The 16,573-nt window shown below is 41.6% G+C and overlaps 1 protein-coding gene across 2 annotated transcripts in view; it reads left to right on the top strand.

Annotated features, from left to right (window-relative positions):
• Window positions 1-16,573, top strand: part of PTCH1 (patched 1) — an 85,772-nt gene that overhangs the window by 2,991 nt on the left and 66,208 nt on the right. Inside the window, exons 1-2 of one of the 2 annotated variants that reach the window (XM_054033148.1) lie at window positions 4,015-4,885; window positions 6,471-6,663. In XM_054033148.1, the coding sequence (XP_053889123.1) occupies window positions 4,493-4,885; window positions 6,471-6,663 (586 nt within the window). In that variant the 5' untranslated portion in view covers window positions 4,015-4,492. Of the gene's footprint in view, window positions 1-4,014; window positions 4,886-6,470; window positions 6,664-16,573 lie in introns of those variants that run through there. The other variant, XM_054033149.1, reaches the window with a different exon arrangement.

The raw sequence follows: 16,573 nt of genomic DNA, 5'->3' as shown, positions 1-16,573 counted from the left end.
TGTAAAAACAAGAGTTTATTTAAAGGGAGAGGGAGGCTTATCAAATGAATTAATATATGTGCTCGGTGATGTAAAATGTTACCCTCGTAGCCTTAGTCGTTGCAAGAACCAGCCTATCACTAATATATGAGATTTCAGACCAGAAACAGACCTATACTCTAGCATGATTATGTGTCTGAGAGGCAAAACCCAATAAAATCTACAAAACGAAAGGCAATTTAGTTTATTACAGGTCGGTTTTATTCTGCTGCAGTCCAATGCTCCGCTGTCTCATAACATCCAAACAAACAATCTGTAGTGCAGGTGTTTTATTTGTGTCATTTCTGTGTAACCGGATGCTACAGGGAGTGCAATGTTCTTGATGGTGTGGCCCAAAAGAGGTTGAAAAGCTGGAAAAACTCACAAAAAATCGATTGAATTATCTATTACCCATTACTAACATCTATTAGATCTGATATACAATTTATTTGGGAAATTGTAAAGCTCTGACATCTTAGGGCTTATATTGAAAATTCAGTTCTTTGAATTGAAGATTATATAAAATTTAGAGCATTGTAAGAAAGGAAGGGCCAGCTGGAGGTTATTCGTATATATCCAAAGTCCTGAGGTTCTTCCACACAAGTCTGGAGTGAACGTGCATATGGGAAGGCAAGGTGTAAAGGATTTCAGACTAGATGTGCCTCCCCAACACACATCTTAGCAGGCTTTCCTTCATCCATAAAGCCAGCTCTATATGAAATCTGTGGGATCCTTGTGATTTGTGGAAGTTAAAAAAAAACTGGTGTCGAGCCGCAGTTACATGCACAGGGCATGCATATTAAAGCCAACAATGCTTACAAATGTAAATAAGGGCAGATTGATTAGGAACAACATTATCGCATGCATCAGCAATGAGGCAAATTGGGGGCAGCCACTGCTCTGACCACCCAAGTTGAGACAGACTTTTACACTGACACTTCTTCCTTTTTTAAAAAACATTACAGAAACAAGGCCAATTAGATCCCAGCAGTAATTCATCTCTTGTGTATGAAAAAACAGACCACAGGGAGAGAGAGGAGATTAAGATAGTGCTAGTTAAATTTGGGTCTCCAAATTGAGATTTGGAACCAGGAGCAAGAATTTATGAGCATGGGGCTATTGTGCGAAATCCTGAAACGTTAGCCTATCAAACAGGAGGCAGCAGGAGAAAACCTGAGGGTTTGCTGTATCTAAACCAGCTGAATGTTATTCTTTAAAGAGAAACTAAACTAAAACGCTTGTATGCCGGACTTTTCTTCCCCATCAAAACTACACAGGCTGAATGGTAGCTATACTGATACATCAATTTATTGATTTCTAATTAGACGGGGACAGTTAACTTTCTCAATCTGTAACTGCTGAGCAATAGATAATCAACTATATAATGGATATATCCGTTTCCACCTGAAATGGGTTGTTTCTAGTTTATGTACCCCTGCCCCCGCGAAGTTGGGCGATGTACAATCTAGTGTGTACAATAATATAGTCATGGTCAGATTTTCAAAAGTTCTCAGCACCTCCAGACCTTACACCAACAATAGATTAGTAAAAGTTGAGAACAAAATGTTGGTGACATCACCAAATGACTGTTAGGACCTTGGAATCCCCTGTCAACTAAATGCTATTACTTAATTTTACTGCAATACCTATATTCACTAGACTAACAGATTTTCCTTATACTGCGCATGCTTTCAGTTTTATAACTGAGTAAGTGTCTAGCCAGTTCTGTTGCCATCTTATTTAGCTCAATTGCTTTTGCTTTGTTCACTTGTTTGTATTTTTTCCACGAAATGTGTTTTACCCCCTTTCCTTTATTTATATCTCGCAGGCAGTTAAATTTAGCGCGTTTTCCAGTTAGATCTCCCCCGGGTTCGTACTCAGTCTAAAATACCGTCCCCAAGCAAGAGCTGCCTGGCATGTGCTTGGTGAACACCTCTTTGCAAAATGTAACATGCATTTTGCAGGAGGACTTGGGCGCCCAGCTTGTCAGACATCTGTTAACATCTGTGCACCAGGCCAGACCCCCAAGAGCGGAAACCCTCAGCTAAAGAATCACCTCTACTGCGCAGAAGAACCCCCTTGTCTCTGGTGTGCGAGCTGTGCGCATAACTCAATGGGGTCTGTCTCTGCCAGCAGCCCGTGACTATCCCCACGATGTTGTGCAGAGTTGAATGGAAAGGTCTCCTTTCCCCTCGCTATTGGCCAGTAGTAGTCAGCCCGGCATGGTATTGGATAACGTAAAGGGGGAGACCTCCTTTAGGAATGTACTATGGCTTGCCTGGCATTTCTCTGTGCAGTAGCTCAAAACTAGGGGGTGAGCACTGATTCCCCTCCCCAGCTTTAAAGGGCTGATCTCCCCCCGGACCTGACTGGCTCCGTCACAGCATAGCCTCATACCTGCTTTTTGCATTCGCTGCCAGCTCTATGCACTGTGGCTGCACACAGCAGCAGCTCCCCATACTCACCGTACTGTGACTGAAAGCCCAGCCCCGCGCGCCCGGAGCCCGCCTGTCACGTGAAAGCTCGGGGCCCGCCTCCTCGCCCCTCCCCCTTTCTTTCAAAGTAGGATTGTTGTTTTTTCAATGAACACACACCGTGTGCACCTTAAAGCAACACTCCTCATTTCACAGTCAACAAACTCCCGCTACTTCCATACTTGAAGCAGCTTGTGGTTTATCCAACTACAATTAAATGTAGCCTTGCAAAGGGAAAGTGCTTTAAGGCTCGATCTTGTCCTCCTTACACACGCAAAGCTCCCACTAACTTCAGTGGGACTAGGAAGTCTGCGTGAGTGAAGAGTGAAAAGACGAAGCGCTGAATCTGTGCAATTCAAGAGGAGTTGATCCTTTAAATGCATCATGAAATAAAGTCAATACCACCACTATACTAGAATTTTGTCTTGCCAGTACATGGAAACCAATCTCTGACATTAGCTAAAACATCGCGGTTTATTAGTATAAACAATTAAAAGACAACACAATTGTTTTCGATGAATTCAACATCGAAGCCTATAGATTCTGTAGAGTTGGCATTGTACATGTAACGTATATAACATTTTTTAAAAAATCAATGAATGGCTGATTTTAAATAAACAGAAACGTGGAAAGCGGATGCCAAAAAATTAAACAATCTAACGATTCATTTAGTGTAAAAAAAGTATTTAGCAGTTGCCAGGTTTTATATCTTATTAATTTTACATTTAAAATGGATTAAATTGACTTTCCTAAGCTTTCCGTGAAAGAGTGAACACTAAATTGAAGCAAGCTAGCTACTGCACAGTTTAAAATCCCTTATTTAAGTATTACGTTTTCGGTGTTTTTTTCTTATTGTAAGTGGTTGTTTTCTAGCAAGGAACTAAGTCTTCTCTTTAGTTAAGAAAGAAAAGAGAAATCTGGCACTTTCTACCGCAGTATCCACCACCCTGTCATTATCTGTGCAAGCCTGGGAATTCAACTTGGACCTCCCAGTATTTGTTGCAGCTTGAGGCCAAGGTGCCTCTAAAAGGATTTTCTTTTAAGGACTTCAGAAATCGTGCAGTACTTTTTTTTTAAGCAAAATGTATTTTTGAATCTTGATCGAAAGGAAATTCTCTGTGTGTGTTTGTCTAAAAACGTCTCGTCAAAAATAAAAGCTTTCTTGCAAAGAAAAGGAAGAAGAAAGGGGGAAGGCATTCCTTAATGGAAGTATTGCATGCAAAGAAGGCTGGATCTCTTTAAGGCTCCCCCTGAAGCTGGAGATGCACACACAAGGGTTGCCTGCCTGGGTGGTCTCTCTACTTTGGTGAGCTGTTGCTAAGCAGCTAATAATAGTCATGTTTGCTGAGTAATTTCTGCCCTCCTTGAGCCAATCGAATCCCAGAAACCCAAGCCATCTGACAGCCCCAGGGGCGGGATTTCAAGTCTTTTTCTCTCTCCTCTCTCTTTCTCTCCCCCCCCCCCCCGTTTCACTCCTCCTCCTCTTTATCCAAATGGAGAGAGTTCTTTTTTTCTTCTTCATCTCATCTATTGAATCAAGGAGCTGCTGCTTGCTGCTGCACACATACAGAGAGAGAGAGAGACACACACACACATACAGAGAGAGAGAGAGGCTGGAGTCCCAAAAGCCCCGGGAGTCAGAGACAGCTCTGCGCTGAGACAGAATGGTACAGCGCGTCGAGACAGAGCAGCAGCCAGCCGCTCCACACCAGCAGCACCACTGAGAGCAAGAAAAGCTCCAGCCCTCCTTTGCTTTGCGTTCACAGAGGAAGACAAGAGGGGGAAGGGGGAGGCTGGTTTCTTTAAGCTGCAAAAGGAGCAGTAGAAAGTTAAAGCCGGAGGAACGAAGGGGGGAAGGCAAATCACTCACTCCACTCGCAGACGCACTGGATGTGGGAAGCGGTAGCGCCAGAAAGCTCCGGATCATCGCGAAATGTTGCAATGGAAGGCGCAGGGTCTGACTCGCCCGGAGCAGCAAGAGGAGCAGCAGCAAACGCGGTATGAAGAGGTGGTCTGTCAGCAGCAGCCTGCGGAAAGAAGCGCCAGCAGCCCAGCAACCCTCCTGTCCCCCTGGATCGCCCCAAAGCAGCAGCGCGCTGCGGGGAATCACAGAGGACCCAGCCCGTGGGTCGCCAAAACAACAGCAGCAGCAGAGGCAGCAGCCCCGTCCCGGCGGCGGCAACATGGCCTCGGCTGTTAACGTTTCGGAGCCGGAGAGCAGCAGCGGTGCTGGTGGCGGTGGCTGCTGCAGAGACCTCGATCGGCCGGGGAGAAGCTGTAGCAGAAGGCGGAGAAGGACCGGAGGGAACAGACGCGCCGCGGCACCGGATCTGGAGTATCTGCAGCGGCCAAGCTACTGCGATGCAGCTTTTGCCTTGGAGCAGATTTCAAAGGTGCATTAATCTCTTTCCAGATTTTTGGGGGAGGTGAGGGTACTTTCTCCGGGGTGGAAAAGGGAGATGAAAATGAAAGAGCCCCCAATAAAACGCTGGGAGTAAAGGGGAACAACTCCTGTGAGTCCCGTGCCCTCCTTTCCCTCCCTCCCGTCTTGTACACACTTTCCCTGGTGTGTGTTTGTGCTTTTGATTCCTCTCATTAAACTTACCCGGGACAGTTCCACGGTTTTTTTGCCTGTGGGTCACTCTCCTCTCTCTCTCCCTAGTCTCTTGCCTCTTTCTTTCCTTTGCTTCTCTCCATCCCGCTATAGTGTCGTTCAACTTCTGTAACACCAGGCTGTAACAGGGAAAATGTTTCAATGGTTCCCCCCCTTTTTTTTTTTGGCCGAAGTTTTGCTTTGTTACGTCTTCCAATAAGTGTGGAGTGGCGACTTCGTTAAGAGAGAAATCCTGTAGTAGAGAAAGTGTGTAATGTTTACCCCCAGCGGCTGGAGGAAAAATGAAAGTTGTAAACAAATTGCCACCTTAAATCTGCCGTGCAAGTCAGATAAGAGTTCCCCGGGATCGTTGCTTTTATTTTTAATATTAAAATGCTCCACGTGTAGGAATTTTATGGAAACTTGACTCTGGCATACGCACACACACGCAAGCACAAATCCCGCTTGTTACTTTTGCAAGGGAAAAAATGTTCAAAGTAAACAACATCGAGCCATTGCCTTTCTTCAGAGATCGTTTCATTCCAGGGAGCAGATTTTTAGGCTTTGCAGTAAAGGGAAAGGGGGAAAAATCCATGTGGCTGCCCTCTTCCGTTCACAAATATTGTCGTAGCTTACAGATGGCTGCTCTACTTCCTAATTCAGATCACACAGCGTCTCCAAACTCTATGGAAATGAATTACTATTAAGCTTATGATCTTACAGCATTGCTAACCACGTGGAACATGCATTTACTACAGAGTTGGTGCCGAGAGCTGGGAATCAGGGACACGGCAACAAATTGTTACACAGTAGCGTTCTCTCACCAGCAGCCCCCGATCAGCCCTGTAGAGATGTAACAAGAACAGGAAAGGGATTTTTTTTTCTTGGCATGCCTGTTGCGATTCATCTGCATTGATTATTTCTCCCCTAGTGTTGTAAATCTTGCTAGCATGAATGAATTTTTGCAAATTGAATTGATAGCGGTGACTTCATTACAAGAAGGCTGTGATCAGTTACTCAGACCAGGGAGCATGCACTGTCTGTATCATTTTTACGGATCTCAAGCAGTGATGTAATCCCCAAACTGTGCATTGATTTATGAATAGGAGAATTAGCAGCAAATATACATCTGTCCCTACAACTGCGTACGTGCATGTGAGATGCTCAACAGGGTCATGGAGTAAAACCTTTAGCAGAGATGTCTTTCTAATGGCACAGTCTGTCATATTATTGTTCCCAATCAATTGGACACTGTGAGGCTATTTACCTTTATGCATTAATAATTGTTTTGCTTCTGGTCGCCCTCCAGTCCCCAAAAGGTATGTGCGTTGAGGGTGTGTGGTTTTTTCCAGGAGTTTAACTGCTAACCTTTTCTTGCCTTGCAGGGGAAGGCTACTGGAAGAAAAGCACCGTTGTGGCTAAGAGCGAAGTTTCAGAGACTATTATTTAAACTGGGCTGTTACATTCAAAAAAACTGCGGAAAGTTTTTGGTTGTTGGCCTCCTTATATTTGGGGCTTTCGCTGTAGGATTAAGGGCAGCTAATCTCGAAACCAACGTGGAGGAGCTCTGGGTAGAAGGTAAGACTTGATCATTATTCTTGTGACTTTCTTCCTTTTACCCATTCTGTCCTCCATCCCACCCCACTTCTTACATTTTCAGGGACTGACTGATGCAGATATATACCAGTAGGTACCTAACCCCCCTCCCCACCTTCCTCACAGCGAGGGGAATTGTGGATTGCTTAGTAGTTTGGGTGGAAGCCAGGTGAAACCTACAAAGAGTGTGCTGTAATCTGTTCTGGTGGATCGTGTTTTGCTAGCTGGTTTTGAGAAGGAGCGTGCGTGTTGGGTGGAGGGACAGACTGGGGGATGTACCACCTCCGTGTGTGTCTGTCTGCAGGGAGGGGGGATCAGTGCTGGTGGGGGTGTTGTTTTGGGTTTATTTGTTTTGTGGTGGTGGTGAGGCCCCCCCTCCCCAGCTGTAATAGCATGAAAGGAAAGTCTGTCCGGTGAGCAGCCCTCCCCTCCGCCATTTTGGGAGTGTGTGCGCCCTCCCCAGCCGCAGAGGGACGCGAGCAGCGCTGCGCGGCGGGGCTGTGTGTGTGGTCCTGTTTTTTTGGACAGCTTTCAACTGCGGGGAAAAACATTTGTCTCAAGGTTAAAAAAAAAAAAAAAAAAAGAGTGAAGCCCAGACTGGAACGCATGTTGGATTGTTTGCAAAGCAGATTAATGTCCCCGAGCGGGTGGGAGCCCAGCTCTGCTGGGGAGAGGGGTAATTTTTTTAGATTAAAACCAGGTTGTTGGGTTCTTTTTAAGCAGGAGACTAGCAAATTCAGTCAAGCGGAGTTTTTGCACCGGTGGTTAATCTGCATTGCACTAGCATGTTTAATCAGCAGGGTAGAAATGCTACCTAGATGAATTTGCTAAAGGTTAAGCCATTTTGTACAGTTTAGTACATTAATTAAAAAATGTAGGCTTTAAAGGGGACCCAATCCTTCAGTCCTTGTGCACCCAAAGCCCCCATTGCAGGCCCTTGGGGCCTGAGTCTTTTCTCAGGTTTAATGGGTTTTACCACCATGTCACTCCAAGGGATGTCTGGATTTACACCATTTTCAGGGAGGGGAAAATCAAGCCCTTTTTTTTTTTTTTTTTTTTTTTTTTTTGATAAAACAGTATTAGATTAGGTTTAAATTCTGCCCTCGGTTATGTTGGTGTAAATCCCAACTAACTCATTGACCACAATAGTTACTCTGGATTTAAATTAAAGCAGCTTATAGCAGTATCTGGCTCATAAAAAATAACATGGAGCACTGCATAAGTAACCACTACTGAATGGCCCTGTGTGTGTTGAGAAAGCAGTACTGAGTGAAAGGAAAGGGATCAACAGACCATGGGAGTAGTCTGTCTTGCTTTATGGATGGAGAGCATGGCAATTCTATTCCCATTGAGTCCAGTGGCAAACCCATTCAGCATTTTGTGAGCTTTTTTGTTTGTTTTTAAGATAAGAACTTGTTGATAACTGAATAGTCTTTGTACAGTAGTAGAATAGTTCTAAGTACAGTGGGACCATCCTGCAATCCCTATTCAGACATGCTGAGTAGGAGCACAGCAGGATTGTGTCCAAAGTTAGAGATGTGCATTCAGAAGCTGTGATATGAATGTAGTCCATTAGGAGAACTGTTTACCCTAATTACTACTTTCATGACTAGGGTTTGAATATTTTTTCAACATTGTTTTGTATCTTAACTCTTTGCAAGATTCTCTTGCGGCGTTTTAAATGAAATGTTTCAAAATCGTCTCTTCACTCCTTTGTTTCTGCCTCCTGATGGAAACTTCATTGATAATGTTGGTTTGCAATATTATACAGTGATTTAGTATCTTAATTATCGTATAACTAATAGCCAGCTACCAGGAATGGTGGTTCCATCTCATGCCACCTGTTTTTCCTGTCAGTTTAATACCAAGAAACTCCCTGATTACTGCACTGGCAGTTCCTGTATGACCAATAATGGAAACATGGTTTTCTAGAAAAAAATATGATTTACAAAATAGCTATTTGATTTAGTCACTGCTTTGACCTCTTTTCATGCCATTGGTGCTACATGGAAAAAATATTTTCCCAAATACAAAAACTAACTTAATAGTAACTCAGAATTTGTGTAGCCTATATTAATTCATAATACAGTTGGCTGTACAGAGTTGACCTGTCTAATTTCACTTTTATTGAGTTTAGTTTTCATATCAGTGAAATATTATTAAAACTCTGAATTTGGAAACCTCTGCATTCTTAGATTACAGAAAAGGGTAGTTAATTAAGATGAAAGAGCATATTCTTAATTTAAATTAAATTAACTCCCAGTCCTCCCAGACTGCCATTGTAAGGCCATCAATAGAAAAGTTTGACTAAATTGTATGTTTTCTCAATAGAGACTGTATAAATGTTCTGGTCACGAACATGGGTGCTATACAAATAAACCAAATGAATAGCAGTTGCATATTTTTGTGGTTAAAAGTATAAACAGAATAGAGTGCAGAGTGAGGAGCTGGAGTGGGGAGAAGTATGGGGAGAGGTAGTTTGGAGAATGATGTTCCTTCTGTGCATAAGTGCTGGAAAGTGACGCTAAAATACCAATTTCACTCTGTGTGTGCGCACATGCATGTGCATGCAGTCCTAATTCCTAACCTACCTATAGTATTATTTATAGACCCCAGTGTGCTAGGTACTATACTAAAACAAAAGAAGGCACAATGTTCTGCTCCTAAGGTCTTAAGAAAACTCTTTACAACAAGTTGTAAACTGATCTGTTTATTAAACTAGATATTTTATTCTGCTTTTTACACTTTGTTTAATAAGATCATTTGAATATGCAGAGCAATATTGGTTAAATACAGCTAATTATGTAAAATACATTTCCATTGCAGTTGCAATAAAATATTTTATTTTGTTCAAATGTTTAAAAATTATCACCTCTCAAGGAACTGTCAGTATTTACATTAGAGACCAACTTGTTGTATGTAATGAATACCAGGAACATGGAAGGTACTACACCCCTGAAGCTTAGTAGGAGTGAACTATGAACCTAAAAAATCCTAACTCAGAATTAATTATAAGTAGTTAGAATGAAGTTTGACTGAGTTCTAAGATCATCCAGAGTCCAAAATAAAAGACGAGAAGTGTATATTTAAAGCTATTACATCTGAAGTATTTATTTAAGAGCTGCAAAAACCCACTTGGTGGGCAAGTTCTCAAAAGAAAAAGAGAGAAAGAGAGAAAAAGAAACAGCTCTTAAAGCTCTTCATTCTTGCAATTTTCTCTTACTAGACTCCCTACTTCACAATTTGTGCCAACACACTTGGCCTTTGGTGTGCATACTGGTACCAAGTGGCTTTCCCCTGAATCACTTCTTGGCAGCAACAATGTCTTAGAGGAACATCTTTTTAATCCATCCCCTTGCTGCTGTTGTCCAGAATATTTAAATTGTTCCTGTATGTCCCACAGTCACACTACTTTTAATTTGATCCCCAAACTCCTTTCTCCAACAGTCCAACATTTCAGGTTCTTCCAAGACTGAGCACTGACTAGGACTTTCCCTCATCAGAAAGATTCACAACCTCAGATTTATTATTATTAATTATTATTATATAGGCCACCGAAAGCTCAATTTTAGCCCGTTTGGCAAACAAAAGCCATGGCATGGCATCTTAAGGACACAGGTCTGTTTGCAGGTGGATCTGTCTGATCATGACCTGCTGTCTGGGGCTGTGCATGCTGGAAATGTGGTGATTGTTCAGTTTGCTCCTTACAGCACACAACATCCACAAGTGCAGAAAGGGTTTTGCATTCATTTCCTCTGTGGATGAATCTTGTTGGATATAGATAGGGTCATAGATCCAACTGCATGTTATTGTGAAATATCTCTATTGACTATGCACCATGTGCTCATACACAACAAGGTGCCCAGATCCACTATGATTGGGCACCCCCCATAAGAACCTAAATCAGTGAAGAGATCGATAGCAGAGGTCTGGCCTCTATATCCCATAGCAAATGTGTGGGTTCATCCCCAAATAAAGGCTCTGACACATGACACTTGTAATATGGCTACTGGTGAGGGTTGTTGCATATCATAAGGGGAGAGAGGCTTGTCCCCTTCTCCCTGCCACCTCATTCTACCGTCCTTGCACTGCATTCTCACCTTTCTTCCTTTTTCTTATCACTTGTCCCCTTTTTTGTATCCTCCAATCAGGAGATTAAGAAAAAGGCATCAAAATTCAATGTAAAGACTCCAAGCCAGAGATCCTGCCATCCAGGAAAGGAGGTGCGGCAGTTCCTCCTCTTCTTTCACATGGCAAGTGATTATTTGCAGCAACAGCTCTTTGAGGACCAACTGTGTGAAATAGGCAGAACTCTTTTTCCCCAGGGAGGTTGAAAGCGAGGGGGAGGGATGTCTCAGCAGCCATGTGGAAAGCTCATCTTCAGTACCTGGAACAAATAAAGCACATGCTAACCACAACTGAAGAAATGCTCTGTGCAGTTGGATAGAAATAGCTTGTATGGTAAGGTCCCCGCTGCCTACAGTGTTAAACAAAATGTATTAATCAAAATAAGTTATCCGTAAATTCTATAATGAGGTCACCTCATCCTTTGATACTGTAAAGTAATAGGCAATTAATCTACCTGTGCAGCTCAGGAGTGGGGTAAAGAGGAGGAAGCAAAGTGAATGAAGCAGACTAGTTTCCCTAAATGGAGGTGCTTCCTCAAATGCTGCATAGGACAGCTAACTTTAAACTACCCCTTCTGGAGGGACAAAGGAAGGTGATAATGTGATAGACCTCAATGGGTCTGCTACTACTAAAGAACACATTCCTCTCAGTGGGCCAAATCAATGTGTTTTGCTTGAATAAAGACAGCATGAATTGGCCCAGACAGAACTGTTGCAACTTGTATGTTTCTGCTTCAAGTTTCTCCACAGTACCAGAACCTCATCTTGTGTGGACTTGAATAGTGTTGGGACCTCCTTTCATGGTCTTAGCTGTGCCTACTTTTGCAATACTGCATTGGAAAAAGGTAGATGAGTGGAAGAGCAGAACTTGCTCTATTGCTGAACCCCAATGCCATGCTCTGACATAAGGAATCTTCCCCAGTCACAATTTATGACCATTTGAACCCTTCCACCCAGCAGAAGGAAGAAGGTAGATTTAGCTGTAAGGGAGCACAAAAGACTTTTAGTAGTTCACTTTGTTTGTTTGTTTGATAAATAACTAGCTATTGGTTATAATAAAGACTTGTAAGAAATATTTGAATTAATGTAACTGGTTTGGTAGTGAAGAGTGGTACCAATCTAATAGAGAGTGGTAAAGATCAGATGGCAGGGAAGGAAGTAATTCAGCATAGGCGCTTACCTATCTGTAAACTTCCAGTATCTTGCATTGGGATGTTTACTGCAGCATGCATAATGTGCACTGTTATTTATTGGAATAAACTTCATGTCTCTCGTTTTGTTTGGATAAATGGGGTTTTACTGTTATGTCTAGCAAAAGTAGAAGTAGTAGTAAAAATATCATGTGCTAGCCCAGGGACAATAATATTGGGAATGTAGTCAATATAAATTTATTAGGCTGTTATGTTAATGGAAACAGAATTTTATTCTTTTAAAAGTTAACTGTCGTCAAAATTGAAGAATGATTCAGTTTGTTTCTAGTTTGAAGGTCAAGAGCAATTTTTAATACATAATACATACATATCAATTTAATTTTAAGTGCTAAAATGAGTGATGACTAACTTCTGTGTTTTTATTTGAACTAACTGTTCTAAAATATTAAAGCGTTAAGTGAAAATGCGTAAAAAGGTTTTGTTTATTGGAAATATGTCTGTAGCCTCTTCTTAAAGCTCATATGTTAAATAAGAGATCACTGGTGGTCTCAGTCCAGTTCTTGGTGGACAGGAGCCCACATCATTAAAACCACCACCAACACAGTTGAACCCATGTTAGACTCGTTAGTAGAGCAGCCAGGGGTTAGATAGACATGGAGACTGAACCACACTCTTCCTCTAGGTATGGTAATTTCAGGCCAGGATTGATGCACAGTTGTGAGACAGAGTGGGGAAGTTTGTATGTCAAAAAATCTGGAAGAGGAATTTTAAATTACTTTTTAATCTTTGAGTCTGGGAGTATTGAAAATACCACACGTGGCCACTATTTACATGATTTCTAAGATAAGGCTGAAACCTGGCCCCATTGTAGTCAATGGCAAAATTCTCACTGCAGCCAGGATTTCACCCAAGTGCAGCCAGTGACTTCAGTGCACCAGGATTTCACCCATGATTTATACAAAATTGTACCAGATAAATACAGACTGTATTGCCACTGCTTGTGCTGTAACTGTTCTATGGATGCCAGAGGATCTCAGTTTCCAGAGCAATCAATTTGTACCCCTCATGAGTTCTAAATACACTGAAACATCAGTACCGTTTTGGTTTGCTTGTTTAAAATTTAAGGACATTTTATTGGTTTGAAGTCAGTGAAAATGTCTTCATTATTGTTATTTCTATACATTGCACACTCTGATTAATCTCTGGACCAGATTGTCCCCAGTGGATCTAGACAGGGAGGGGGGTCTCCCCTATTTCCTCTTAGAATGTGTGTGTGTGTGTGTGTGTCAGTTTGGGGAGGAGTGTGGCCTCCATTGCACCATTTATCCCCTCCATCCTCCTGTGCTCCATGTGAATTCCTGTACCTTGTTGAGTTCTGATGATGGTGAAAAGGATGGGAGGGGACTTTCTGCAGCACTGTTCCTTGTAGAGCCCAGGGATTTCAATGCAGAAATCCAGGTGTAAAGTAATATAGATCAAAGCTGTGTGCTTTCCTTTGGGTCCCCTTTGCAACTGCTGCTGATCAGCCACAGGGGAAACCTAGCTATTGGAAGTACAGCTCCTGCTGGAGTTGTGGTGCCGGATAGGAGGGTGTGAAAGGAGCAGAAGCCATACTTGTTAGATGGCTTTTGTCTCTGTGCAGACAGGTTTTCCCTTCCTCATGGATCTTTGACATCCAGAGGGTTGGGAGAGGGAGAGGCCTCTAAAATTCCTGGCTCCCCAAGTCCCTTTCAGCAAAGAGGGTTGTTCAAGGAAAACTCTACAGCTCCTTGTGAGGTTTTCATTCCCCCATCTCTGCTTCATCTATTTCAATGGGTTTTTCAATGACAGGAGAGAATCCAGTCCCTTTTATCAAACAATGTCTGTGGTGGCTTCCCAGAATATAGTGTCTGCATGTAACAATTTTTGACCCTTCAACAGGTTTAAAAGCTAGCATATGCAACTGGATGTTTCAGTTATACATAACTGTTAGGAGGCTCCAAAATATGACAGCTTCCAGATGTATGAACCGACTGATCTGTTTGTTTAGATTATGCTCCACAGCTGATGCCTAGATTAGTGCTGGCTGGACGAAGCTATGGGAGATTTGTCTGGTTTCCACAATGCCATGTTTATATTTCATTTGGATTTCTCCTTCAAAGCTGACCTCTCTGTGACCTGCTGGAGCTGCTGTCCACTAGGATGCTAGCTTTAACTTGTCTGCAACAGCTTTCATTTTAGTATCTATTGGGGTATGTTCTCAACTTGACACTTATGGGCTTATGTGCATGACTCCTGTTAACACAACTGTGAGTTATGCATTTAAATTACTATTCATTCAGATTACACTATGCCCATAAGAGTGTTCTCTTCCTTGTGCCCTTTACTGGGCAGAATTTGAGAAAATTTGGTTTGATAAAATGTTGCTTTTGAGATAGACCTTATAATACTGTTACTTGTTAGGTGGTTCTTCTTGTAAATTCAGCAAAATTTGTCTTCTTGACCTTGCACAATATATCATCTCTAAAAGTGATAGTATAGGAATGTAAATTGCTAAATAAGCTTGATCTTTTTGAATTTGGAGAACAGAAATTGAACAGCCTAGTTTTACCTGGCAGTCCTTTATTTTAAATGGAAAATAATACCATATGTCCACCCTATCTCTGCATACCTACAATGGTACAGATTGCATTTTCTTAATCTTCCTTATTCATCTCCCATATCTCATAGGTTTTCCTCTCTCTCCTCCCCCCACATCTTTTCCTTCCCAGGAGGTCTTTCCCTCATGAGTGTTTGTTAGTAACTGTATCTGGAAAAGCTGAAGAAACAATAAAACTCGTTAATCACAAACTCACAGCACTATATTTAAGGAGCTTACTCTCCCTCAAAGTTTAGAAAGATTTAGATGCACAACTTCCAATATTGTTAATAGAGGCTACATAAGTAAATTGTCTCTGCCTCGTTGAGGAAACAGATTACTTAGACAATACTCTGATAGCAGAAGTCAGAATTATTAAAAATGAACTGTCCATATTGAAAATGTATAGTGTACTAAGATAGCTGCTTCCTATCTGGATAGCTTCTGACCCATGAAGTATGGAAAAATAATGTTTTTTTTCCCCTCCACCTGTATATAATGTGGTCTATGATATTTTTTTATTCTAAGTATAATGTTAATCAAGAAACCTAGCTAGAATAGGCTATATTTATCTTTGGTGTAACTAATTACTCCATAAATGTTAGACCAAGGATACATTTGGCCCATTGTGTATTGCTTAGTGTGTTGGGTTTGTTTGTTTTTAAAGAAATAGGAGTTACACTCACAAGAAGTAGATTTAAATAAAGTATCAAGGGAAAGATATTTTTTCTTGTTGTTCTTGGCTTTGTGAGTCCTTGTTTTTTAAATAACAAACCTTTCTTTTAATAGGAAATTTTAGGTAAAGTTTATGTTTATTATTTTCTGGCAATGTGGATATTCTTCAGATATCACCTTGATTGCTTTACCCATCCTAAATTTTGCAAAAGGAAGTGGTAAAATGCTCTTATATATATATCCTGATTATATATAAAATATACACACACATACACATTTTGATGGGGGGGACTTTAATTTTGTTATCTTAAATAAACATTTCAACTTTTACTTTTGTTTGGCAATTTGGGGAAATGTAGTTCTTCCAGTTCTTGAGTAAAATATATTGTGGATGAAGGAATGAGGAGAACCATAAGTTGACTCCCTCTGAGAACCAGGGATGTTGTTTTAGAGATTTATACTAGAGCTCCATTCCAATCTCAAAAATACAAGTCATCATTGTGTATTTGTAACATCTGTATATTGTCCATGTGCAAGTTTGCACATGCAGAAGCAGATATTTTAAGGCACATGTGCAGTGGTGCACACCCAAATACCTGAAGTTGCAATTGAGCCCTGGAACTGTAACATGTTCTTCATCCCTTAATATTAAGATAAAGAAACAGTCTTCCTTTGTTTACCGAGCAGATACATTTGTGCTTTTCCATCAATAACCAAACGCTAAGTGCAACAAACTAGAAATGAGTACTGTTAACTTGTATGATTTTTTTTCCCCCTTAAATCATTGCTTAAGGGCTTCTGGCCCCTAGCTCAGGAATCCTGCCCAAAAATGCCAGATGTATTACACAGTCAAGTATTGCAATGTAAACAGTGTTCTGTGCCACGAGAGCAGGGTGGTCCATCTCCCATTTAAAAAAAAAAGGGGGGGGGAAATCCCTCTGCTCTGAAATGAGCACAGTAGTTGTAGTGTTATTTGTGTTTTTGGCTACATAGCCAGGTTTTTGGAGCTGCAAGAGCACAGATAAATTAATACTTTGGACTGGCAGAGAATAGCAATTGAAACTGAGATGCTGGAGAACAAGATGTGGCTTGGATAGGGCTGCTTAATTTAGTCAAACAAGTTTGTAATATGTACAAAATTAAACAAAATTAAAGGAGGCCATTGTTGGCACTCAAAACTTTTCACTTTACCTTATTGTGAACAGCAATCTCATCCACCGTGGAACAGGGCAGACAAAGGATGGGAAGCAGGGAAGGCAGAGGCATAGGGTTCTTCATGACCACATGCTGTGTAATGGAAAGCCTGGGTGGGTTACTGCACC

The sequence above is a fragment of the Malaclemys terrapin genome, chromosome 6 (genome assembly GCF_027887155.1).
Source record: "Malaclemys terrapin pileata isolate rMalTer1 chromosome 6, rMalTer1.hap1, whole genome shotgun sequence".
NCBI lineage: Eukaryota > Metazoa > Chordata > Testudines > Emydidae > Malaclemys > Malaclemys terrapin.
The sequence above is the reverse complement of the archived record's forward strand: the minus strand, read 5'-3'. Positions and strand labels throughout refer to the sequence as shown.